General features: G+C 51.0%; 7 protein-coding genes across 7 annotated transcripts; 4 read left to right on the forward strand and 3 right to left on the reverse strand.

Annotated features, from left to right (window-relative positions):
* Window positions 1-221: 221 nt before the first annotated feature.
* On the reverse strand, window positions 222-2987 carry M406DRAFT_38745 (uncharacterized protein; the record flags this gene model as incomplete). The annotated part of the gene is made up of 3 exons (XM_040924072.1): window positions 222-751; window positions 890-2252; window positions 2853-2987. The coding sequence occupies 3 exons, from the start codon at window positions 2985-2987 to the stop codon at window positions 222-224; spliced, it is 2028 nt and encodes a 675-aa protein (XP_040777550.1).
* A 556-nt stretch (window positions 2988-3543) lies between these two features.
* On the forward strand, window positions 3544-5096 carry M406DRAFT_38097 (family 4 glycosyltransferase; the record flags this gene model as incomplete). Its single annotated transcript, XM_040924049.1, has 2 exons — window positions 3544-4025; window positions 4103-5096. 2 exons carry the CDS (start codon window positions 3544-3546, stop codon window positions 5094-5096), a joined length of 1476 nt encoding a protein of 491 aa, XP_040777551.1.
* Window positions 5097-6034: 938 nt separating this feature from the next.
* Window positions 6035-7205, forward strand: M406DRAFT_356403 (uncharacterized protein). Its single transcript, XM_040923437.1, has one exon. It carries the CDS (start codon window positions 6135-6137, stop codon window positions 6669-6671), a length of 537 nt encoding a protein of 178 aa, XP_040777552.1. The 5' UTR covers window positions 6035-6134; the 3' UTR covers window positions 6672-7205.
* Window positions 7206-14776: 7571 nt separating this feature from the next.
* M406DRAFT_255755 (uncharacterized protein) lies at window positions 14777-14989 on the reverse strand (the record flags this gene model as incomplete). Its single annotated transcript, XM_040917053.1, has 1 exon — window positions 14777-14989. A coding segment is annotated over one exon (213 nt), but the record flags the coding sequence as incomplete, so codon positions are not given.
* Window positions 14990-18180: 3191 nt separating this feature from the next.
* On the forward strand, window positions 18181-18432 carry M406DRAFT_255275 (uncharacterized protein; the record flags this gene model as incomplete). The annotated part of the gene is made up of 1 exon (XM_040917021.1): window positions 18181-18432. The coding sequence occupies one exon, from the start codon at window positions 18181-18183 to the stop codon at window positions 18430-18432; it is 252 nt and encodes an 83-aa protein (XP_040777554.1).
* Window positions 18433-20203: 1771 nt separating this feature from the next.
* Window positions 20204-21158, forward strand: M406DRAFT_339761 (uncharacterized protein; the record flags this gene model as incomplete). Its single annotated transcript, XM_040921481.1, has 6 exons — window positions 20204-20246; window positions 20303-20325; window positions 20382-20478; window positions 20637-20809; window positions 20842-20944; window positions 21067-21158. 6 exons carry the CDS (start codon window positions 20204-20206, stop codon window positions 21156-21158), a joined length of 531 nt encoding a protein of 176 aa, XP_040777555.1.
* A 1869-nt stretch (window positions 21159-23027) lies between these two features.
* On the reverse strand, window positions 23028-24324 carry M406DRAFT_291085 (uncharacterized protein; the record flags this gene model as incomplete). Its single annotated transcript, XM_040918940.1, has 2 exons — window positions 23028-23990; window positions 24147-24324. 2 exons carry the CDS (start codon window positions 24322-24324, stop codon window positions 23344-23346), a joined length of 825 nt encoding a protein of 274 aa, XP_040777556.1. The 3' UTR covers window positions 23028-23343.
* Window positions 24325-25514: the final 1190 nt, after the last annotated feature.

Genomic DNA, 25514 nt, shown 5'->3' on the forward strand with positions numbered 1-25514 from the left:
ACAATGAGGGCCCGGCTTCCCCTCGAGGTTGTGGTTGGGAAAGCCAGGGAGGGGGGCCAGGGAGGGCGACAGCTACTTGTCATTTTCAATCCGAGAACAGAAGCCCCCCAAAGTATAAGCAATGCATAATAAGTGGACAACAATCCAAAGGTTCATGGCTAGTGGAGGGTATTTCAGGACTGGTTTTGATTGATCTGTGATGTTCTGCACCCTGAGCATTATCACCGTTTCCTCCTCATCTCGCTGGCCTCCTTGCCCAGTTTCTCAAGCGTTCTTTCAAACTCAGAGAGCTTATCCTCTTCCCATCTGTCATTGACTCGGATCTCTTCCACCTTGGTACTTCTCTTGATCTGCCCGGTTCCAGAAGCAGACTGGCTCTTGCTCTCGCCCTTGCCGGCGATCGCAGTCCAGAACCAGCCTGCTTCTGTCTTGGTAAATAGCGTCCACGCTTTGCCTCTGCTATTTGCTCTTGCCGTACGACCAACTCTGTGAACATACGATGCCACGCTGGTCGGTATATCGTAATTGATGACGTGATCAAGGTCCACCAGATCGATACCACGCGCCACAAGGTCTGACGCCACGAGGATGCGCAGCCTGTGGGACACAAAGGCGCGGAGTGTCTTGCGTCTCTCTGAAGTGCGAGTCGTGGAGGTAAGGGTGCCAATCACAGGTGCCAAGCCCGGGGAGAGCAGACCGAGGAGACGAGAGAGACGCATGGCCGTCTCGTTGGATTTGGTGAAGATGAGAGCTGTTCCATGGAAGGTGATTTGCTTTGAAGTCGGTGAAGGCCCAGTCCTAAGTGTCTCGTGGCAATTTGTGTCGATATCATCGTCATCGTCATCATCCGATTCCTCAGAGTCGCTATCGGACTCGTTGCTGCTGTCACCGCTATCACTGCTCGAGTCGGAGGCGCCAGGTTCGGAGTCTGATCCAGCAGATGCCGAGTCATCATCTTCCAGCGCCGTCATCTTCACGTCCCCATCGGCATCCTTCACCAAGGCCATACGATCATGACTGAGCAGGTCCACAAGGTACAGTGGCTTCAATTCGGGGTCCCGAATCTTGACGGCAAATTCCACCAGCGACTCTGGCAGGACATGTTCCGTAGTGCTGTCTCGTGCCGGTTCAGCGTTGTCCATCACGCCCTCGAGAGCAACCAGCTTCGGACGGAAGAGTTTGAGCCCATTGAGAAGACTGAGGTCACGTGTCATGGTTGCACTCAAGATGACCTTTCGAACACCGCTCTTGTTTGAGTCCGGGAAGTCCCTCGCGCCGGGCTTATTGGTCGCATTGAGAAGAGGCATTACGACAGACAGCCAATCCTGAAACGTCTGGGCGAGCAGCTTGTCGGCCTCATCCACGACTAGCCACCGAACATAATCCAGGCTGAAGCCAGGCGTCCGTTTGATGTGATCCACGAGCCGCCCCGGGGTGCAAATCAGGATGTCTACCTTGGAGGTATACTCGAGCACGTGGTCCACGAGAGGCTTAGGAGCCAAGTCGAACAGGCTCACATCAAGATCCCGGCTGAAATGCTCTCGTTGCCAGGCCTGGTAGCCTGCAGGATCAAATCGTTGATCATCCTCGACCAAGTCAGCTTGTTCCAGCTCGAACTGCTTGTTTCCCATCGAAATCCCAATCTTGATTGTCTTGCGGTTGGGTCCACCAAAGGCGCTGGCACATATTTCGCACACTTCCTTGGCCTGCATGACCAGTTCACGCGTCGGCACCACGATCAGCCCGCGCAGTCGCGTCACCACACCCTGGCCGATGTCCCGCACCATCGGTAGGACATATGATAACGTTTTGCCGGAGCCAGTGGCAGCGGAGACAACAACATCTCCCTGGCGGTCGCGAGATGGCAGGAGTAGTGGCATGACAGCTGTCTGCACAGCAAAGGCATCCTTGTAGCCCCTGGCCTCAAGTCTTGTAGCCACCTCCGTGCTGATGCCGAAATCTGTGAATGATGCTCTGGATTGAGGTGTAACCCGTACCGGGTTTGCTATCCACGGCGGCAGTGTCTCATAGGCTGGCTTCAGCCCATCTTGAACGACAAATTCTGGTTGTGGCAAGGGCTCAAGACCATGCACCTCCACGGCATCAGCCTCGTCACCCTCCTGTGGTTCTGTAGGCTCTTCCAATTTGGCATTTCTTGAAGCATCTTTCAAGGATTTAGCGGCCTTTTCGAGAACAGCCTTATGCCTGATCGAGAGATCATTTTGTGTTTCTTGTCCCTTGCTCTTCTTGCGCTGCAGTTCATTGGTCTCGGCTTCGTCCTCCAGATCATCCGGCACCTTTGGCTTGAAAGAGACTGGTTGTGATTGCGTGGTGGGAGGCGAGAGAGAGTCTGGCACCGTGTCGTTTGACTCCTCCTGCTCAACTGTCTTGTTCCTTTCTTTCCGTGCTTTTGTGATGGTTGTATTGTTCTCCATGGGCTCTTCTGATTCCACACTCTTTTCATCAAATCCAAAAGCAAAGGACTCTTCGGTTGATTGGTCTTTTCTTCCTTTTCGCTTTTTCGATTTGTGACGTTCTTCGCCCTCCTGCTTTGTCTTCGATAAGGTAGCATCTGCCTCGCCTTTGCCCCTCTTTTCCTTCTTCTCCCGCTTCACTTTGTTCGTGCTTTCCCCCTCTGCCAATGTAGAAACAGGCTCAGGTGATTCCAGCTTCCGCTTTTTGAGGGGCGAAGGTGCGTCGTCATCATTATAGTTGAAGACAATCTTTGCGGGGAGGGATTCGGGAGGAGGAATGGCAGCGGCGTTGAGGTGTGTCTTGGACGGAGGTGCCGCTCGCGGTGCAGGCGTCGGCGTCGCAGCCAGGCCATGTGAGGATTTTCTTGCTGGGGGCACGTATCGGGCGTAAGGCGTTGCAGGAGAGAAAGTAGAAGAAGGTGCTGGAGCTGGAGCTGGAGAAGGCTGCTCGATCATGGGCGTAGAAGCCGCAGCCTTGGCTGGCTTGGGTGGTGGTATGTACCTTGCATACATATTGATGTGACTGGTGTCTGACCCTTAGAATGTGTTTGGCAGAGGAGCTTATGCAAAGCCTCAAGCAGATATCGTCATGGTCGTCGTTGGGCGAGTAGATTGTGGTTTGTCTGCTGGCCCATGAATTTTTTGGCAGACGCGGATTCTGCCACTGCCATGGCATCGACCGCTTTTCCTTATCGTCTAGTTATCAGTGCTGTGGCGGACAGTGGGCAGCGGCAGGACTCAACTCAACCATGTCAGTGGTACCTGCCGCTACGAACACCCCCTGCATTTAGCGTCGCTAATGGCACAAGTACTTACCCAGGTACCTCATCTCACTGCATTGGTTTAAGCCTCATTTTAAACATTTGGCAAGAAAACAAACAAAACCAGCAGAAGCATCACCTCCTCATTCTCGCCCCCTGCCACATACAAGCACACCGGATCGGCCAGCTACACAGAAGTCTCCAATGGCATCCAGATATTGCTTGGTATGACTCGAGATACTCATGCATGGGGGAACGAACTCAAGGCCAGGCCAGTGTAAATCTGAAGGTCAACGCACGCACACAAGATGTCGAAACCAACGTATAACATCGCCATGGTCAGCGACTTCTTCTTCCCTGCGCCAGGAGGAGTCGAGAGTCACATCTACCAGCTGTCACAGCGGCTGATTGACCGAGGCCACAAGGTGGTGGTCATCACCCACGCCTACAAGGACCGCACAGGGGTTCGCTACCTTACGAATGGCCTCAAGGTCTACTACGTACCGTTCTGGGTCATCTATCGCGCTGCCACCCTGCCCACCGTGTTTTCCTTCTTCCCCATGTTCCGAAACATCATCATACGAGAGCAGATCGACATCGTGCACGGCCATGGCTCTCTCAGCAGTCTGTGTTGGGAGGCTACACTGCATGCCCGGACCATGGGCATCCGCACCGTCTTCACAGACCACTCCCTGTTTGGCTTTGCGGATGCTGCCAGTATCCTCACCAACAAGCTGCTCAAGTTCACTCTCAGTGATGTTGATCATGTCATATGTGTGAGCAATACAAGGTATGGCCCCTCCAATCAGATACGTATACACGCCCAAACAACACTGAACGGCCTGGTTGACTGAATTCCTTGTGCAGCAAGGAGAACACAGTTCTCCGTGCCTCCCTTGACCCCCTGATGGTCTCTGTCATCCCGAATGCTGTCGTGGCAGACAACTTCAGACCTCTTGATCACTCGTCCGAAGGTCCTGGGAATGGTAATTACACTATTGATCACTATCCCGTCCCGGCTCATCGGCTGCGGCCGCACGACACAGTCACCATTGTTGTCATCTCACGTCTGTTCTATAACAAGGGGACCGACCTCCTCGTGGCTGCCATTCCTCGCATACTCGAGAACCACCCTAATACACGGTTTATCATCGCCGGCGACGGACCCAAGGCTATCGATCTCGACCAGATGATCGAGCAGAATGTCCTCCAGGACCGTGTGGAAATGCTCGGCTCCGTCCGGCACGAGGAGGTCCGCGATGTCATGGTCAGGGGCCATATCTATCTGCACCCTTCCCTCACCGAGGCTTTCGGCACCGTCATTGTCGAAGCGGCCAGCTGCGGACTGTACGTCGTCTGCACCCAGGTCGGTGGTATCCCTGAGGTATTACCAGGGTACATGACACAATTCGCCAAGCCGGAGGAGGATGACATTGTTGCCGCCACGGGCAAGGCCATTGCCGACATCCGGGCCAACAAAGTACGCACAGAGCGGTTCCATGACGAGATCAAGAAGATGTACTCTTGGACCGACATCGCCAAGCGCACCGAGAGGGTCTACAAGGGCATCTCGGGCGACATTGACGAGTCCGAGTTCTACAATGCGGCGAGCATGGGCGCCACGGCCACCAGGGGCAGAGGCGGCGTCCAGAGGGACTTTGCGCTGATCGATCGACTCAAGCGCTACTACGGCTGCGGCATCTGGGCTGGCAAGCTGTTCTGTCTGTGCGTTGTCATTGATTATATCTTTTTTCTTTTCCTCGAGTGGGTTGCACCCAGGGAGGACATTGATATTGCTGCCGAGTGGCCCCGAAAGATTCTGGTCGAGGACTCGAAGGAGAAGCCGAGGAAAGGTCGATGAATTGAGATCCTTTCAACGTCAGCTTGATGCATCGCCTCTCCGTCTTGATCCCAGCTGAGGGACGGCGCGCATGTGTCCATCTTGGCACTGCCTTGTTGTCCTTCGGAAAAAGTGGATCGACCCCCAGGTCTTCGATGAGTTGGAAAGCCTCTGCTTTTGAGAAAAAGGGAGTGATTTTGAAGCGTCTGCAATTAGGTTGGGCTATAGGCCATCCAAATTCCCTGGGCCTCTTCTCCTTTTGACTGCCTACATCGAAACTAAGGGCGGTTTGTCTGCTGGGCATAGGGGTTAATTATTGCCCATGACACACCCAAAAACCATCTGCACCATGGTTGTAGTCCAATCAACCTATCCCCCTAGAATACGGGGACCTATTAGACCGGTGCACAATGCACAATGTCCTCTCAACTTTCTGGGATCCAATCAGCCTCCCGCGCTGAATGAGCTGAGCCTCTTTGCTGCAGCAGCGCAGGAACGAGTTGGCAGACAGGGGTGCAGTTGTTCAGCTGGAACCACGGTTTGCTCCGGGCTCCACCACGGTGACCACCAAAGCCCAACACAGCAAATGCATGGGCACTCGGCTGTGAAACAATGGAGCCCATCGTTTGTAGGCTTCAGCAGCCACTGGATGGAAAACTTGACAAGATGTCGGAAGTCGGGGTCGGATTCAACATCATCGCCCAGAAATGAATACGAGCTCGTGTGACACACTGGGTTGACAGGGTGGTGCCACCGTTTGGGCTAATGGAGCTGTGTGTATTGGCTGTCTTGGTTACGGAGCCAACCAGAGACCTTGTGGCCCTGACATGGCCCTGGTCCCAATCCTGTGCCGATCTAATTCCTGCAAATATATCAGGGGCATAATATATTGACGAGCTGACAGCCGACGTGGGCCCAAAACAAAAAACAAAAACATTCGCCTTCGTTGATTTCTCTGTGTATTATGCACGCAAGATAGCCTTGCTTCTCTCGTCAATGAAAAATTGGAATCTCTACCACACGCCCGACTACGACACAGCATCATCAACCTAGAAAACAATGTCGTCGACCGCCACACCCACTGAGACCGCGACGTCGGCCGCAGCCAGTGCCACGGGCTGCGGCGTGTACCTGTACGAAATTCCCGTTCAGGATGCTGCGTGTGCACTGCCGTACGGGGGAAATCATACAGATATCATGGCCGACTGCTGCAAATCAGCCGACGTTGTCGTCTACGAGAATAATTGTGGCCTCTACTGCCTCGCGATAGGCCAGAATGTCACTGGCCTTGCGGATTGCATGAAGAGCGACGGCGCCGCCCCTCAAGACGTCTTTTGTAGCGGCACAGGCAACGCGACTGCTACTGCGACGGCCAGTGACACGCTTGCGAGTGGTGCGAGCGTGGTCGTCACCGCGAGCGTCAGCAAGAGCACCGGAGGGAGCTCCGCGAGTGGGAGCGCATCGTCCTCGTCATCGACAAGCAGCTCTAATGCCGCGCCTGGGACCGGCCCCTCCGGCTTGGGCCTGACCTTGAGCGGTGTCACTGTTTCGGCGCTCTTGTTCACTTCGGTGCTGTTTGGTGCCCTTCAGATCTAATTAGGTGAAGGGAATGGGTACTTGAATACTGTGGGGTACATTGGTTAATGGAGGAACCACAGGCCCTGGTACTCCTTATCCCACAACCAGGCCGCTTTGAGCACGAGACACTCCGCCGAGCATATCAAAGGCTTTAACCCGAAAAAGTCATACGCGAGATCGAAATTTGGACATCAACCTGACTGGACGAGAAAGAAAAAAACACAGACATGTTACATTTGAATTTGCTGCATAATAGTAATGCAGCTGGCATGGACGAAGTACGCAGTTGGTTTGAATAATCAAGATTCAGAATATCATTTTAATGCGAGGACGCTTCGGAAGTCAATGGTTGCCCTCTCGCACTTCTCTAGTCTGCGTTGGCCTGATGGTTTTCACTGCTTGTCAAAGTCTGGATAATGAGTGTGTGGACAATCGGCCATATCGTTGGTTATAATATAAGTAAACGGATGGGTGCGCATATTGTTGAGGATTCACTTGGTGATTGCCAATCTGCCAGATCGCCAAAGTTGTTTATTAGCAATAAAATTCAAGAAAAAAAGAAAGAAAGAAATACCACTTATGGGATTCTCAACAACTTCAGATGCTTCGGAAGAAAAAGGTACTAATGTGTATTGTGAAGAGATGTTAATTTAGCTAGTCTAATATGTCTTCAGGCATCATTTTATTTTTGTTTTCAGCTGAGGATGATACAGTATCGTTGGAATTACGGACACGAGATTCGGCTAATGCCTACATGTAATTACTTGATAATGATTAAATATTTTTTATGTTCTCCGTATAATATGCTTGTGCCTTCAGCTCGACTCTCCTCAGTCCGCATCCCAAATACCAACAACGTCCTTCATCTATGGGATCCATGCATTGCAGAGACAGTCAATCTCCTCATAGCTCAGCGTCAGCGGCGTGTAGCCCGTCAAGTTCTGACCCAGCGTCCAGTAGGGTATCTGGACCTGTGCATCGATGTACTTGGGCATAGTCATGCCATCCTCGAACATGTCGTCTTCCTCAGGGTTGTCGTACAGGGTCGATGTAGCCACCGACTCGGGCTGTGCATACATCGGACCATAACCCGCCAGCTTGCAGTCAAGCGTCATGGTCGAGGGATCCTTGGTGCACACGGCCGGCTCGAAGAACTGATCTGAGATGTCGGCGCTGTAGTAGTTCATGGCCTCCATGGGCGCGTGTGTATATCCGCCCAGGAAGGATGGGTAGGACGCGCCATAGTCCCATGTCAGCGTCGTCAGCCAGCCACGGCTGCTAAGGTACCAGATGTAGCCCGTATAATCGTCGTCGGGGATGGCGGCAGGGCTGGACGTGAAACCATTGTATCGCAGCTGTAGGCCCTCCATGTAGGATGCGCCGTGAAGTTTGACGACCATGCAACCACAAGAGGGGACCTCGTTCTGGAACGGACAGCTCATGGGTGTGGATGTTGCGGTCGCAGCAACGGTGGTGATGGATACGCCGCCGTAGACGTAGGAGGTTTGTGTGGAGGTGACGGTCTGCACAGGGCCATTGGCATTGGCGGTGATAGTCAGGACGTCGGTGCTCACGCCAGAAGTGACTGTTACACCCTGCGTTGACGTGACGGTGACCTTGCCGGTTGCAACCTGGGAACAGGCATACGAAATCTCAGATGCAGACCAAGACGCTGCCACGGCCGGCGTTGCAACAGCACGGCGCTGAATTGCCTGCTCCCCAGTGGCAGGAGCAGCAGTGAGGGCAGGCAGTGGTGGCTCCTTGCCGACGAAGCCTCGCTTAAGGAGTGAAGAGTCCATCGAGTAGACGGTGGCAATGGTCGTGTCGGCAGTCACCGTGGTGGCGTACTCGGTGTAAGGCCCAAGCCAGGTGGTGATAACCTCGGTCGGTGACAGAGTAATGGTAGGGGTGCTGGTCACGGTGACTGTAGTTGTCGAGCTATGGAATGTGCTGCTCGGCGCAGTGGACGTGCTTGTCGTCCACGAGTAGACCGTCGCGGGATTGTAGTTGATGTAGCTTGTGCAAAAGGCACCGCCCGAGGCAGCCAGCTCGACAATCTCTTCTGGAGACGGCTGATTACTTGGCACATCGAAGCACTGCGTATTGCCATATGTCTGAGCAGAGTACAGAGATTGGGCTGCGCTGCTGCCATCCGACATGGAGTTCGTCGTGCTGACGTACGAGGTAACTCCCAATCGATCTGCAGGGCAGGACGAGGTGGCCTCAAAAGAATAGGTCGAGTCGAGACCAACTACTGTCTCGGACGTGATCCTGGGAGAGAGGAAGGTGACGCCAAAGATGGACACACTGAGCTCGACTGCCCACCGCATGTAGGGCGTCAGCTGGATGTTGGCGCCGGTTGTGAAGCTTGGGTTTGTAAAGACGATGGATGGCTGCCAGTTGGATTTGGAGGTGATCGTCGACGTGAGGAGATCCATGCTCACTTGAGCATTATTCAATGTGAACTGAGCACCGCCAGATGTCGACACGGCCGAGTCCGTCTCGTAGTTGATGCCAATACCATACAGGATCGTGGGAACAATCTTGAAGGCGTTGTCGAGAGTGATGGCATCAAGAGTCGTCGTTGAGTAGATATAGCTCCAGTTGCCAGACCAGGCATCACTGGAATCGATGCCAGCAATCATGGTGGCAACACCGCTCATGTCGGCCGAGATCTTGGCCTCATCGATTGTCCCAGCTGTCATGTTGATGATGATCTCGCCCGAAAATTCAAGGTTAGAGATGGAGAAGCCGCAGTTGACGCAGGAGACGGTATTGCCCTGGTCATAGACGACATCCTGCTCAATTGGAGGGAATTGAACATTCCAGGAGTAGTCGAAATCGTATTTGGTAGCCGGCGGAGGAGTGTAGTAAGTAATGATTGTGGTAGTGGTATCTTGACACTCGTTCGTCAGTAATTAATGAATCTATCAAACTTGGAACAGCACTGGAAATCACTAATCCGGGATGATTACTCACAGCAGTTGCTGAACAGGCACTTCAACGAATCGCCATTCTCGGCCAGGTCATTGATACCACAAGCAGCCTCGACGCCGTTCTCCACATCCTCGCCAAAGATACCGAGCATGTCATCGACATCATCGTCGCAAGCGTAATCCGTGAATTGATCCCAGGTCAGACGCTTCCTGAGGCCAACACCAGGGACCGTAGGCGTAGGACCCCGCTTCTTCTTCGAGACAGCGGCACTGCATGTGCCAGAGCTGCTGCTGCTCGAACTCTCGGTGCTCTGGAGAGCCTGGGCAGCCTCGCTGGCAAGAGAGGACGGCGGGGAGAGACCCATGTCCTCCAGGGCCTGCTCAAGAGCGGCCTGCGCCGTGGTGTTGGTAGGGTCAAAAGATGCAACAGGCACTGTCAGGTTCGTAGGGTTAGACGGATGGCCGATAATGTTGCCATCGCTGTCGTACTGGATAGCAGCCTTCAGTGCCAGGTAGTAATTGATTGAGTTCTGGTCCATCTGTACAGATGAATCGGTGGTCATGGAGGCAGTTGGCAGAGGAGAACCGGTTTCGGAACAGGTCGAGGTATACGCCGTGGATGATGCGGCCTGGCTGACAGCGCTGGGATAGTTGACAGAGCCATATTTGATGGCAATAGCCTCTGCAACGCTGCCGAAATCGGTAGAAGCGACGACAAAAGTAACGTCCAGTGTGCCTGCGGTGGCAAAGGCACCGTTGACATAATACACACCTCGAGACGTGGCGTTGTTACAGCTGGCCGTGTTGGTAAACAAGACAAGGTTGGCGGAGCCCCACGTGCTCATAATGTACTGCTGCGTATCGTTGTTGGTTGCTGTGACGATGAGATTATCGCCAGAACATGTAACAGATATCAGCTCTGAGTTCTCAAGGGTGACCTGTTTGTACGTCATGGTGAGATACAAGGACAGTGCCTGGGTTCCAGGATAGGCCTCGGCGTAGTTGAGAGTCGTGTTCATCGACGGCTCGAGATTGGACATGGAAGACCTGTCAATATCTGTGTTGGCAACAGGCAGCAGAGTCGGCCCAGGAGGACCGCAAGAAGTGGGTGACGCTGAGCTGGCGAGAGATGACATGGACGACGAGGTGGATCGCAGGGTGGAAGAAGGCGTGCTTGTCGGGGCAGCAGAACCCGCGGGGACGATGTACAGAATCAGCTCGAAACCCTCGTTGCGGCTACCAATCTCCAGTATGATGGCGCCCTGAGAGACCTGGAAAAGTCCCGAGGGCCACACTGGTAGATTGCAGGTCAAGGTTGCATTGGCATTGGCAACACACACGTCCTCGTAGTACTGCACTGGAGCTTGACGAGAACGACGGTCAGCAACACTGACAGTATCGAGAGCAGAAGCCGGGACGAAGAGTTGGTTGTCAAGCAACTCAGAGCCTTGATAGGCCACGACGGCGACCAGTGTGCCATCGGCGGTGGCAAGCGAGCCATCAGAGTGGAGAACAAACTTTTCTGCAGTGGCTATGCTGGCCTTGAACTCTCCATGGTAGGTGCCATCACCATTGGAGACAAGAGTCAGGTAAAAGCCATCGACAGTAGTCTCCTGGGTGCCTTGAGCCTGGAGCAGGAAGGCAGTCGAGACGGCTCCCGAGGCTGAACCGGTCGCAGACGCCACCGGAAGCCCAGAGACGGGGTGGCGAGTGACGGAAGGGTAACCGGAGATGGGCCCAGAGATGTGTCCAGATCCGGAAGCATGGACAGAAGGGTAGCCTGAAGCATGTCCAGAAACATGTGCTGATCCCGAAGCGTGTCCGGGAGGGTAGCCTGATACAGACCCAGAGACATGGGCTACTCCAGAGACGCGAGTTGAATTACCAGGTGTGACAGGATGGCCAACAGGAGGATGTCTGGTAGTAGCAGATGGATGCCCTGAGATGGGCCCAGAAGCGTGTCCAGAAGCGTACCCAGATCCAGAGAGTTGAGTCGAGGCCGAGCCGGAGGGAGTGGTTGAGTCGCCAGAAGACAGTGTCGTAAGTTCGTTGCTGCCACCACCACCAGAGACAACAGGACGGCGGGAAACGGACGAGCTACCCCCAGATACAATACCGGAGGCCGGCAAGCCTGGAGTAAAAGTCGGCACTGCAGTCTCACCGGCAGTGGTGGAGAGCAAGAGCCCCGAGCTCGACGGATATCTGGGTTTGCAAGCTGGCTTGCCCTCGGGAACTGCAGAGCCGGATCCAGTAGCAAGGAGAGTTGCGGTCAGGGCCGCAATGAGGGCTTTGCGAAGCATGATGTCGCAGGATGTGGCAAAGAGGGATCGGCACGAGAGCCAAACGAATGGACGCTGTCGTACAGCTTTCTTGAATAGTCAATTAGGTAATGAAAGAATGACCTGAGCAGATGGCTGCTGCTGGGGCTGGGGATGAAAAGAATGGAAGAGGCTAGCACGCCCAACCAGGCACCTTTGCAAAAGAATGGACGGCTTCAAGGAGCCCTCGAAAAGCTTGGTAGAGACCAAGAGGGGCGGTACCGAGGGAAGGGTTTCGTGGCTGGGCTATATGTAGTTCACGTCGAGCCAACGCAGAGAGTACAAGTAAGATGCAGAACATATTGTCAGATAGAGTGGGGAGGAACTAGTCAATGTTAGCCTGTGCATTCTGAGCAGCAGATGCCTCCTCGGGGCTCCGAGGGGCCTCAAATTACATCCTTCTGGTGCAGCTCAGGGACCTCCGAGGCGACGTGAAGGCATCTCGGGGACACCTGGGATTTCCACTGTTGCTAAGATAGCGTATGGCCTGATCAGGGTACTCAGAGTTCAGCTCAGCCTGCTGAATGAAGCAAAAGTCCCTTATCATACTGTGAGCAGCCTCGGAGGAAATCATAATAAACAATGAGTCTGATGACTTCTGACTTGGTTATTCGCGATAATTACCGTGAACGAGCGAGACGTGATGTGAGGTCGGTCAGATCCGGCGGCTATCCTGCGGGTCTGTCTATTAGTGTCGAGCTAGTGTTTATGTTTGTCATTCAAGCTTGCTTCCTTTGGGTACGACGTAACGAACTATGGGCAGTCCAGACCATGTATGGCGCTGCAGGAAATGGAGGCCCTGGTTGCAGCTGAGGCTTCCGGAGAGTTTCAACCAATCACCGGCTTTTCTTTCAGCTTGGGTACGCTTTAAGCTCTTCAGCCACCTGCTGAAGCAATAAATTACCAGGCCCACATAGGTTGAAAAGGCGACTCTCACGACGTTGCTTTTACTTTCAATCGTCCGAATCGTCCTTATCCTCCTGACTCCTTTTCTTTACAGCTACGGTTCTGCTGTACGATTGAGCCTAGAGAATTGTGGCGGCCGGCTATCGCATATTACTGCAACTCGAATTCTTGACAGTGGTACGATCCGGTTAGCTGTTTACACAAGCTTTATCTTTAAGTTTGAGCCAATCCATGACAGGTTGCCATCTGTCTGCTGCCATGTAGTTCAGAATATCATCCCTCATCCATCGAGGATGATGACGAAGTGCTGGATAGACTGACACTTTCTACCCCATGGCGTTGTGTTGTACGCAATATCTCCAATGAGCGAGACCAGAAGAGAGAATGAGTTCAGTTACGCCCCTGCTGGTTATTAAGAGATTCTTTCTGGGAGCCATCTTGTAGACTGTCGTGACCAGTTACGGACTGAGTAATTCGAGCATGTAGCCACTCCAACGAGAATCTCGGCTTGGGCCTCAAATACTAATACCCGAACAGCACCGAGCTCCTGGGTCCGCCCTAGTCATGCGGCCAGACTGGATGGATCCTCTGTAGGGCTGTTCGTCTTTCCTGCTGCTTCTTCTTCCTTTCCTTGAAACCCCCCCCCCCCCTTTTTTTTTTTCTTCTTCCTTTTCTTTTTCCTTTTCATTTGTTTATAAGAGAACATGGGCCCAGACCAGCTGAGAGCCAAGAAGAAGGAAAGAACGAGAATCCAACAGTGGCTCTATGTAATTGCCTAGACAAGACGGACCTTTCTCGATTCCCATGATGCAACAATCTCTGAATACGTACAATTATGTTCTAGGTATGGGACGAACGTGTATGCATTTGCGCAGCCCAGTCTGCGAAAAATACCAACCTATCTAGCTCGGTTGCGTTCCTCTAAGAGAAGCGCGTGCAACATCGCTCCGCCGGGAATACCAGTCCCAGAGCCAAGAAACAGCAGCTTGACCCTTCTAAAGTTATGGACAAGCCAACCTCCAAAGCTTATACTGCGATCTTCCAAGGAGACCTGCCAGTCCAGGAACCGATGCTCATCATCATCGTTGACCTCATCATAGTAAGTGTGCAGTGCATAGCCACAATCGCAATCTCCAATACAATGCAAAAGGACGCCGAAAAAATGAGGCGTGGGATGTTTGAGTGTGGTATCACCCGAGAAGGACGGAGTTCTCAGTGGCCCTTCTATTTCTAGCTACGCCTCTGTGACACGCACAAATGAAGCCGGGGTGGCTGCATTTATGGATGACAAATGACCGAGCTCGCTGCTTTTTGATGGCCTGGGTTTTCAGCGCCAAGAAAGAACCGGACTTTGTTATTTCTGCACACCCAGGTTCGTGAGGGCGGTGTAGATCCGCATGCGCGTCGGCCACTCCCATAGCCGTGGTTGTAAATCTATGCAAGCATCATTGGCAATCCCTCCAGCCATAGACCGGATAGATACGTATATACCGTCGCTTGAGCATACTGGTTAGCGATGCCGGCAAGTGCTGGCAGCCTGTCTTCGCCTTTTGTGATCTTTCTCCGGGTAAATCCCTCGACAATGTCTTTCAAGTGGAAACCAAGCCCCAGCCGTTGTAAATGTCTTGGCTGCCGTGCAGAGCCCATTTTACCTCCTGTGATCTCGTTTTCGTATCCCTCAAGGCAATCCCATAGAGTCATCTCATGGATGTGTAAGACTCGAGGAGACCATCCACTCCTGTAATGTCCAAGCTCTCTAATACCATGTAGAACGGTCAGGCAGAATCTTCCCGAACGGGCCAGGAAGGGCCGTGAAGGTGCATGTTTCCAAGACCCATGGAACCTCCTCGGATTTCCAGGGTCAGGTCATATGCGGAATCAGCATCATGCCTTGGTACCCCGACTGTAGATCTGTGAACCGAACTTTAGCGACCTCAGGCAAAGGGGTCCGAGATAACCTCCGTTAGTGCATGAAGCTCTGAGAAGCACGGTCACATATGGGAATCGCCAGTGTCAAATCACCTTTCCTGTACACATCGCACATGCTTGAAGCCTCCCTTGTCCAATCATCAGGATCATCTTGGATTATGCACAGGAAGTCGACCCGAATGTACTGGTAGCGAAGCTGAAAGGACAGAACGAAAGAATCTTTCCATGTGCTTGGCAGGTCATCAATGAGTACGGCCCGTAGCTGATCCTTCAGGCTTCCCTGTCTTGTCTTCCTCTTCTGCTCTTCCTGGTCCTAACAATAGGATAGGCAGATATAGGGGCCAGAGGTTGTTTCCAATGTCTCAACTAGCCGTGCAGTAAGCTTGTCTTCTCCTGCAGAAGCAAGCTCAACCACCCTACTAAGCATTCGTGGGGCTGTGCTCGATCTGTTGCATGCAGAGTGCTGGCGTTGACATTCATGCCTCCATTTCGGATCAAATCTATGCGAGGGCAAAAAGCTCGTATTGCAGTGCGCTAAAGAGAAGAGAAAAGAAGAGAAAAGCCACGAGGGCAACTAACTGAGGCTATCAACAGGTCTGGCTGTTGGCTGGCTGGCTGGGCCGTGCACAGCCTAGGGCCAGTGACTCACTGGCCCTCGCACAAAATCAAGGTGAGGCGGTGAGAGGATATCTCTTGTTGGCCATTGTAATGCTGCTGGATCCACCTGCTCACCTTGATTTTTTTTTTTTTTTAGCAGCTCGTGAGAAACTGGAAGATAAAGAGATGGAACAACAGACCTAGTATCACATGCAGGTGAATCTTGGCTTGGGGAATGTCATGATGTCGTAAAAGCGATCGCCAGTGCATGCACTGACTAGACCCGTTATATCGTCACACATGATACTTGTTGAGAGACGGTACAACTCTGATCCAGATGGATTGCGGTTCGAAAATTGCCGGCGGTCCTGTGTTGTCTTTCAGTCATAGTCATGATGACCCTCCCCAGAGAGAATCCGCCTGAGCCAAGCATATCGGAGTAACTGTTCCAACCGATGATTCCCAGGAGCCTTCCAGCCTCCTGGCTATCTCGAACGAGGCTGAAACGTGTACAGCTGAGTTTTCGAGTGTCTTTGCTTTCCGGAACCACTCTCGGTGTCTTTGCACCTGTTATCGCAGATCGGGACGGTTTTTTGAAAGCCTAGACACTGCGCCGCGATGGGACATCTATTTGTGCTGTCTGATGCGTTGTCTTGTTCTCGTGAACCTCAAACTACATAGCCCCTTGAGAATGGCAAGAGCAGCTCTTAATATGGACCCGGCGTTTTGGAATCGCCCTGCGTGTCCCAAGCGGTGCTCGTGTGCGAAACGACAATATCGTTCCAACATGATACGGAATACTTCAAATTCCCGCTTGGCTGAGCTCCTTAGAACAGTCAAGCTGGGATAGTGGATGAAGATGTAAGTGAAAGGCGTGCCATGCACAGAATCAACCCGCAGCCAATCACTGGCGGTGCATTCGAAAAAGTGTGGAGAGCTGCTGCCCTCCCTCTTTGCAGCACGAACTGGCTTTTGCTTCATCTGGAAAATTTGACCTCGAGGTTACCAACCTCGCCAATGCGACTGCACATTGCGGCATAGTATGTGGGTTCGATCTTTCTCGTGTTGCTCTTGTGACCCCGCCTGAGGCTCCTGGTCAGGGCCTGACGCTGCATCTGCACCAATGGATGGTATCTTGCCCACGATCAGGATTCATTGTGAAAGTGGACGCCTTCCAGCTGAGGTCTCTCGATTGTGATTGTGGTTTCATTAGGGGGCTAAATGAGGTTTGTGGGAGGGGGGGGGGGGGGTTTGCGGAGTAGAATACCGGAGACAAACACCTCTCTTCTCGCATTGCCACGGAACTAGGCCGACCTCGGAGGTGGGACTGTATATGCTGCTCATGCCTTAGATTTATACTATGTATTCGCTGGAACTTATGGCACATAAGGATTGTGTTGCATATCAGAAGCAAGTCGTACCTTAGATGCATTCACAACTCTTGCTCGGGCTATGTGGCCACTGGAAATCCACGCACAAGCACGAAAACCTTGAGGCCCTACCCGTGTCACACTACAAGCATAGTGTGTCTGTGCGGCGTACAGTACCAGGAGTACGCAGCCCCTCGACGAGCTTCTTGCTGTTCCACTCTGCTCAATGGTACGATAAGCCAGTGAGGATTGAGAAATGACAAACGGAACAGAATCAATACTGCAAGATGCCAACAGAACCTGTACGAATTTTCCCGAAGTTGGTTGCGCAGCCTTTTGATTTCTGACGGTTTTGCTTAGGAATGTGATTTGCAGGCCTCCGGAATATTGTGGGAACTGGGAGGGAAGAATCACGCCACTTTCAGGCCCAGCTCAAGGCTGACACTCTAACGCTATCGACCCCCATGCTGCCCAATGATCAGGACCAAAACGAATCCGGCCAAATAGGCAGTCAGGCCGGTCTCAAACCTGAGCCACACACACACAAACCACCAACCTTAGGGGCCTTAGGGGATGAGACACATCTTTTGACAAAGCACTACTGCGTGGAAACTCCACAAAAACTTTTACGCCATAAGTACTTCCGCAAAGCTACCAGTATTTCTCCAATACCATGTTGCCGATATTCCTCCGACTTTTGCAGCGAGGATTGCGGTCTCGAGCCCACTAGACAGCCCACTCAAGGAGCCTTGTTGCTCTCCATTCAGAACATCAGAACGAGGCGTGCGCCGCATGTTACTTTGCTAGGAATCATATTCATGTACTGAAGCTATCACGAGTAACGGTACTAGTTTCTACGATTCCCTTTCCAGAAAGCTCGACGTTGACACTGGTCACCTGCAAGCTTTCCAAACATAGTACATCATGGTACTAGTAGCATTCATTGTCATGCACCCTTGATTGACACCCTCAGCCGGGCATCCCGAGGTTCCAATCGGGCAATACCGGCCAAAATTTGACCTGTTGAGAGGGACCACTCCACTGTAAACTTCTTACCCACTCCACAAAACATGACTCCGCAAAGTATATCCACCCCCTACCCCCACACTGGCTTCTGACATATACACTATGGTAGCTCTTTTGCTAAATCGTCTTCGCCATTCCTTTTCTCTTCTCTACTACCACAGTAAGCCACAACACCCTTCATCTCATAACACACCAACGCGCACTCTGCCCTCTTGACTCTCGAAACCGACTTTCAAGCAGGCCAGGTCGGCCCTAGCCATTGTCCGAGCACCTCTTATTCTAAACCCTACCATATCCTAAAAATAGAGTATGTTCAAGTGCATGGATTAATCGCTTTTCAGCCGCCCCCCCCTTTTTTTTTTCTTCTTCTTCTTTTCTTTTGGCCACAAATCCTTGCGACTTGGACCCTGACAAGATTTAGCAGTTACCATTCACAAATCACATCATGGTTGTCATAACGAGGGTAATATCCTTGACCAATTTCGTGGTTGCAAGCTCAGCTCTTGGATTCCAAGTATTCGTTCTGTACCCGTGGCATAAGGAGCTGGACGCTGGGTTTGAAGAGCTGAAGAAGGAGCATCTACGCGTTCTCGGTGCAGTCAGCGGAGGTCCAGCCATTACCAGGGAACAAGGACAGGTCATGCAAGAGAAGCTCTCCGAGTTGAACCAGAAAAAGTGGTGGTTTCAGAGTAGATGAATAATTGAGTGGCCATGGCCCTCTTACAACGAAGCGCCCCATACCTTGTAATAAACATAATCATGCGAGAACGAGATATCCAGCCTGCCGACAATGCCGACTACATCCCAGTTAGCGCCGTGGATGGCTAGCCTATCATGCTCTCATCTGCAATGCACAAAGTCAATACTTCAGCGTTGACGCTATGCGCTCGTAAGCACTCCGTAGGAAAGGGGGTTCCATTTTCTATATATATATATAAACACATAAAACTGTCAAGAATGGAGGAGGAAAGCAAAAAAAAAAACCAAAAAAAAAAAAAACCCCGGCAGCTCTGCAAGCGGCTCGAGCTCCTTCTGGAAATATGTACTTTCACTCATGACCTCTACAGCTACCACCATCAGGTGTCTCGGTGAATTTTAGGCTTATGGTTTCCCTGTTGTTTCTACTAATACGGCTGCCTCTCTATCCTTCAATCTACAGGGGTCTCCGTTGCAGTGATCATATCAAGTCATCACAAGGCCATGAGGACTGCCCTTGGGAGCCGCTCTTCGTTACGACCACTTATTCAATTATGCCTAGCTCAACTTGATTACATACAGTAACCTGTGGCTTCATTCCTTAATAGAAGACATGGAGGTTCACGCGCTAGAAGCTCAGAACTGTGGATACAGCTGTGTTGTTATACTATGGTACGGTAGTCCAGCTGTCTGTGGGGCACTTGACGCCATAGAACGTTCTGGGTTTGGCGCATTGCAACTCTGCAATTATGTAGAATGACTTTGGTGGCAGATTGAGGCCTTTGAACTACTATGCCTCGATGTTTATTGCTACTGTTAAGGCATTTGATTATGACAGCTTCTTGATTCGCATTCGGAATCAGAGCAGTAGATTAATATCTATACACATGTGTAATTTGATATTTCTGCGTCTTGTATGTTGTAAGAAAGGCAAATCTTGAAATGCGGTCTTCATTTCCAATCACAACTTCCGTGTATGCGTACTTTTCGATCGGCTGCTTTGAAAGCTTGAACAGCTTTTATGTTCGGTACCAGCATACATAAGTTACCAACGCGAATCAACCAATGGAATCAACGGTATCAAGCGCCAACAGCAAAGGAGAGGGACAAGGAAGAGGGGTGGGGGGCAAGAAACAACTTCTACTTAGGAAAAAAAAAAAATTAATCACAAAACCCTCATACACGAAAGGTTGTCACAGCTTGATGAGAGAGTGATGGTTGACCAAGGTGGGCTGGCTAAGGCAGAAGTTGCGCGGACGACCACTCAGACACCTTATTCAGAAGAGAACCTCTCCGCCTACTTATCACTTTTCCTCGGTTACTGAGCCTTTGTACTGAAGCCAATATTTGCGCTCAACTTTGAGACTGAAAATTTATTAATACCGGGCGTCAACGCCGGGATTTCGTAGAGTAACGATCAAGAAACCAAATGAGCAACGTGGGACAATATCATATTATCAGCATGCGAAGAAATCAATAAGTGCACCCATCACGGGATTGCTAGGCAGATCATGCTGTCGGATTGGTCATCATTGGATGTATTGGTAATGCTGTAGAATCCTTACGTCCACGAATGTTCATGCGTCGGTTGGCTTATCCAGACCTAGTTGTGGCAGACGATCACCTGTTAATAGAAATTTCATTTGATTGAAGGGGTGTGACGTGATGCAGAACTCCAGAATATTGATCCGGAGTTGATCGGTGTTTGTTGTAGCCAAGATTGCATTCGCTCCCGCCGAGACACGAAGAGTCCGTCGTCTACTGAAACGACGATGGTAATCAATCCTCCCAAGCCCATCCGCTCGTGGATGGCTCGTGCGTATCTTCCTGTGGATGAGATGTACGGAAAGAGTGCTGACGAGGATCTACAGCTCCTGGCCCCAATCCAAGAATGGTAAGCATTTCAAGAGATGCGTTCGGGCTCAAGTGCTAAGGTAATGCTCTTCTTAGGTGCTTTTCTTGCTTGAGGAGCTTGGATTAAATTACGAGATCAAATCATTTCATGTCAACGATGTTAAGAAGCCGCCTTTCATCAACATCAACCCCAGCAAGTACTCTCGTGTCAACCTTCTTCTTTTTCTCATTGTTCTCCCCGCCTCCAGCATGAGGACATAGCAACCTAATGCTTGATTTGTATTCCAAACCGTAAGAGCTTCTCAAAGATATTCTGTAGGATATTGAACTTTTCATTCTAATCAGTAACAGACGGCCGCGTGCCAGCGATCGAAGATCCCAATCTCGACCTGAATCTACGGGATTCAGGCGGTAGCAACCAATATATCATCGAACAATACAACATAGACAGGCGCCTCATATATACTACTATCAAAGACAAGCACTTATGTAATCACTTCCTTTATCTTCAAATAAGCGCTCAGGTTTCTATTACGAGCAATGCGGCTTCTTTTAGCACTTGTTTCTAGAGAAGATCCTCTCAGTGATTAGGCGCTATTCATACGGAACCAGGCGTGTACTAGGTATGCTGGAGATCGTGCTTTCTGCTAAGCCTGCAAGTGCACAGTAGCTCGTGGGTGATAAGATGACCTCTGCTGATATGGCCTTTGTATTGTATAAATCTCGCTTGAAAGAGGTCCTCTTATAGCTGTGGGATGAGAACTGGGCTGGTGTGCCGCAGTCCGTGCCTGGCATGAACATATGGTGGAGTTGCCTTTGTGGAAGCGTGCTATAGAGACATGTGCTCGACTGATGGAGGAGCAGGGTTTATAATGGAATGGTAATGTCCAATTCTTGGACGAAGGAGTGTAGGAAAGGGATATCCCACGGCATCTTTTCTGAACCCGAAGGCAGATTCTGGGAAATGACAGTCTTGTTCTTCCATCTTGGTCTTGGGCATCCACCGGTGGTTCGAAATACTGGATTGCTAGCCTCTCAACTGTCGACGATGATGAAGCAGTGATTCGTACGACCCCAGCAGGGTCCCTGTGTGTGGTTGGCTAGCTTTTGAAGGTCAATATCAAACAAAGAGATGTTGACTACCACTGTCTCGTCGCGTTTGGGACGAAACATATTACAATTATGGAAGCCAATATATTTCGGGTAAATCCCAGGATCGTTCGCCCAAGCCTTCTGCAAAGCAACAACAGCATCCTCGGGTTAACAGTAATGGATCAAGACTCGATCAAGCCAATATCTACTTCAATCCACGAGTGCGTTTTTTGCTGCATCATAGGCAAGAGTGAACGTAGTTTACACGACCTCTGATAAGCTAATTGTAGTCAGAAGACACCTTTAGAAGAAGTACCAATGAAGCATCTAACGTGACCAAGTCTGGATAGGCACTCTATGCGACAGCTAAAAGAAGTGACCACTCCCAACTGACTAGAAACGGCTGTGGCCTATATAGCTGCGTAGACGGTCGGACTCACACACACTCTAGCAAAGTCAATTTTGGCCGTACCTAGATAGGGTCTCGAGCAGCACCGCTGGCTCTCATGCTCCTGATGACTCTGATGACTCTGCTCGGTCTGCTGGTTCTACTGGCTCTGATACCCCTGAAGACACTCGCAGATTGGAGTTTGACGACTTACCCCACGACGATGTAAGTCTACAGCCTACATTGGGATCCCATAGCACATGGTCGGAGTACAGTCTCACTTCAACAGCCTAACTCCGTCGATTTTCGACAGATTGGACGTTCGAGACATATTCTTTGGGCAATAGTACTGGAGACGGACATTGGTGGCGGGGAAGAGTACAAACGCATCGGGCTGGTGCTGTTGTATCCTTCGGCTGTATCTTCGGGGAATATCTTATCGACTTCTTTCGTGTTGGTTTGAAAAAACAGCTTTTCCACTTGGCGATGGGATGCAATATTCGTTAGCTCATTTGTCATAGATTAATTGGCATGTAGCTTACGAAAGAGGTAATAAGCAACAAAATAGAGTCTGTTCTGCATCTGGACGTGAATCATTTCATTGACAGTTTATGTCAATTCGTGGCTCACAGCGGTTTTGAAGCGCAAGTTGAACTTCACTGCGGTTCGGGTTTTAGTGACCTAAGGTTGGGTTAGACTTACCTTGCAGCTGTCTCGGACATCTTATTCACCACCCATGAATTTTTTCTACCTAAGAGCGTGAAAGCCATTTTTTTTCATATTGCGGGTGGCAAGGAATGTCATACTCGCACAGTTTTCTCAGGCTATATGCTCTCGAAACTGATGCCGATAAGAGTTATCAAAGACAAAGGACTTTTTCGGAATCTTGGTGCCCTCGCTCAAGCTCGTGCATCATCTGAGCGGATCCTCAATCTAGTGTCAGCTTCCTAGAAGCAAGCTGAATTGCTGATATAAGCATAACTATAGCGCTTTAATAAGCGCCTCGCAATGCTTACGCCAAAGATGTTAAACAGAAGGTGGTATCAGTGGGTGGGTAGCTTACTCCACGGGGGTGCTGCAGGTTGACTGTGGACTCGAGCCTGTAACATCGTCCTATGATTTTGCCTTCCATTTTCCCTTTCTTGAATCTATGAACTGTGTCACGGTGACATCTGCTGGGGTCGAAATATCTTCCGTCTACGCTCGTGCTACGTAGACCCGCAGTACATAGTGCTTGTATCGCGCTGTAAGGACGAATGATTAGAGATGAATTTGTAAATTACTGAATTTGTAAATTACAGAATTTGACAATTAGACCAAACGAGAAATTCGTAGCGGCTAGAGTTGGATTAGACTGTACTTGGCCTCCCGGCAACGTTGAAACTGTGCCAGTGAAACCCTTGAGGGCGATCAAGAGCTGAGGGTTGGTCTTGAAAGATTTGTATTTTGTGTCCTGTCTCCGCCATTTGACTCTTCCGTTCTTCACGACTATTAGCAATGCTAATTGAATGCGAAGATAGATTATTCATCTGCAATCTGTTTGAGTTGTTCTGGAAGAAATTGACTTGGTATATGAATTTAATTGGAATCCTCTTCGACCTGATCAACCTTCCAGATTAGCCATGCGAAGCTGATGGTAAACTTGATTCCACAGACGAGCCACAGCACGGGCTGGACCTCTCCAGTTCCTTTCAGCATCCACCCTCCCAGAATACTACCAACAAGAGTCAACACAAAGCCCGCAATCCGGTTGTTTCTCTTGCGATTGCCATGAAATATAGGCATTGTCACCAACTTGGGGTCCGACATGAGGTCGCACAGTAAGCTTGTGATGACAACCGTCGGAAGCTCATTGACGGCCAGCACGCGAGACGCCACAATCTGGCCCGCAGCCTGAAAACTCAAAAGTGCGATGGGTGCTATCTCTCGCCAATCCGTGGCGCCGGTGCTGCTCTGGCGTTCATTGATAGTGCCGGCCTGGATCAATGCGGCAGCCAGGCACACGCACACGGCCTGAATCAGGAAGCCGAGGGAAAGAGACCCACGCTGAGCTTGCCCGGGGCTAAGGCGTCGGTAAAACCGGCTGAAGAAGAGAGCACCAATCGCGAAGCAACCAATTGAACACAGCGAGCGTGCCCAGTCGTATGGCTTGTTGTTCTGATTGGACCCCCCTAGGGCCAGAAAAATGGTGTTGCCCGTCTGCATGGAGACAAACGTGCCATACGCTGGACTAAGGGTTAGCTGACGGATCCCATATCAGTGACTCTTATCTGGTCTTGAGAGTTGACTTTGGAACTCTCTAGCCAGATGAGTCTCACGGTCGAAGCATGTGCCGACCAGCAGGTTGCGATAATTCATATTCGTTCTGTATGCGTGCTTACCTTCGAACATAGTTGTATCCAGAAGACCTGTGATAAAACAACAAGCCAACAAAGGGAGATTGGCGAGGTTCCCATCGACGGGCAACCGCAATTGTTGCAAAGAGCGCTTTACAAAGCTCCGATCCGACTGGGAGTCAGAGGAAGCATTGCCAGCCTCAGCCTGCGACTGCGTCTGCATTGTGTAGCTTGTGAATGATTTCGGCTGGTACAGACCAAGAGATGATGGGCCGGATCACATGAACGTGGATTTCGATAGAGGTGTGTGTCAACGACGAAGAGAACGAGGAGGGAAGTGCAAAGCTGTTGAGCTTTTTGTTAACATTATGCATGAATCTCCATTACGAGAGACATACTGGCAATGGGCGTATTGGCTCGGCGCCAAGGAAGAACCTCTCCTATTGACCGGTGAGAGGAATTTGACTCCAACAACATGTAACGTCTGCTATCAAAACCGGAACCTGGGCTCTTGGCGATGCAAGTACGGAGGAAGCTAGACATCTTCCGTGGATCACAAAGTTCAGGATCAATCAGCGACGTGCGTCGAGGATAGGAAAGGAGACAAGAGGCAGTTGAGAGCTCAAACTAGTTTCGATGCCATCGAAGTTGCGAGATTCTTCCAAAATTTCGATATCGGCCCTTCCTCAAGATGTGGCTACCTCGCAAATGGGGTCGCTTGTCCAAGGTGCACTATCTATTGTCTTGGCCCCTTCTTGACCACGCGTCGCGCGTGTCAACAAGTTCAGAAAGAGGAAGCTGTGCCCGAGCAGCTGAGAGGCGAAAGATGACAAGAAAGGTAAGCCGGCGAATCCACAGCACAGAAACCAGGTAAGGATTTGCGAGACGCAACCATGAAGTCGAGATAGAGCTGCCGAGAGGGACCGGAATCCTTACCCTCCGGTGGAACGGAAGCCACTCGCTTACTGTCACGACATCCATAGCCAGCGAGACCCCTCCTGCCACGATGGATCCCCTGCCCCGCTGTAAACCAAAGACCCGAATGAGGGAAGAGTGGGCAACGTTCATCCGATCTCTTCAAAGATCGAACTAAGTACGGCTCTTTGGAATACATACATAATCTCTGTTGTAGTCAAATCAAATGTCTGGAAGTGGTCTTGCTCGAAAAGAAACATGTTTGTAAATAATGCATGGCGAGGAAGGGGAATCTATAACAGCTATAACAAGATCAATGTATTTCTCTTCAACTAACCCCCCCTTTTTTTCAAGCAAAGACCAGGCCCTGCGGGACCAGGCAACGCTGCCTGCCGAAAGCCCAACGAATGTCGTCTTGTTTCCGAATGGCCTCCCGCCAAATTCCATTGGCTCTCGCATCCGGGACTTTGCTGTCCGAACGACCCATATTTAAAGCTA

The sequence above is a fragment of the Cryphonectria parasitica genome (genome assembly GCF_011745365.1).
Source record: "Cryphonectria parasitica EP155 unplaced genomic scaffold M406scaffold_4, whole genome shotgun sequence".
In the NCBI taxonomy this organism is placed as follows: Eukaryota; Fungi; Ascomycota; class Sordariomycetes; order Diaporthales; family Cryphonectriaceae; genus Cryphonectria; species Cryphonectria parasitica.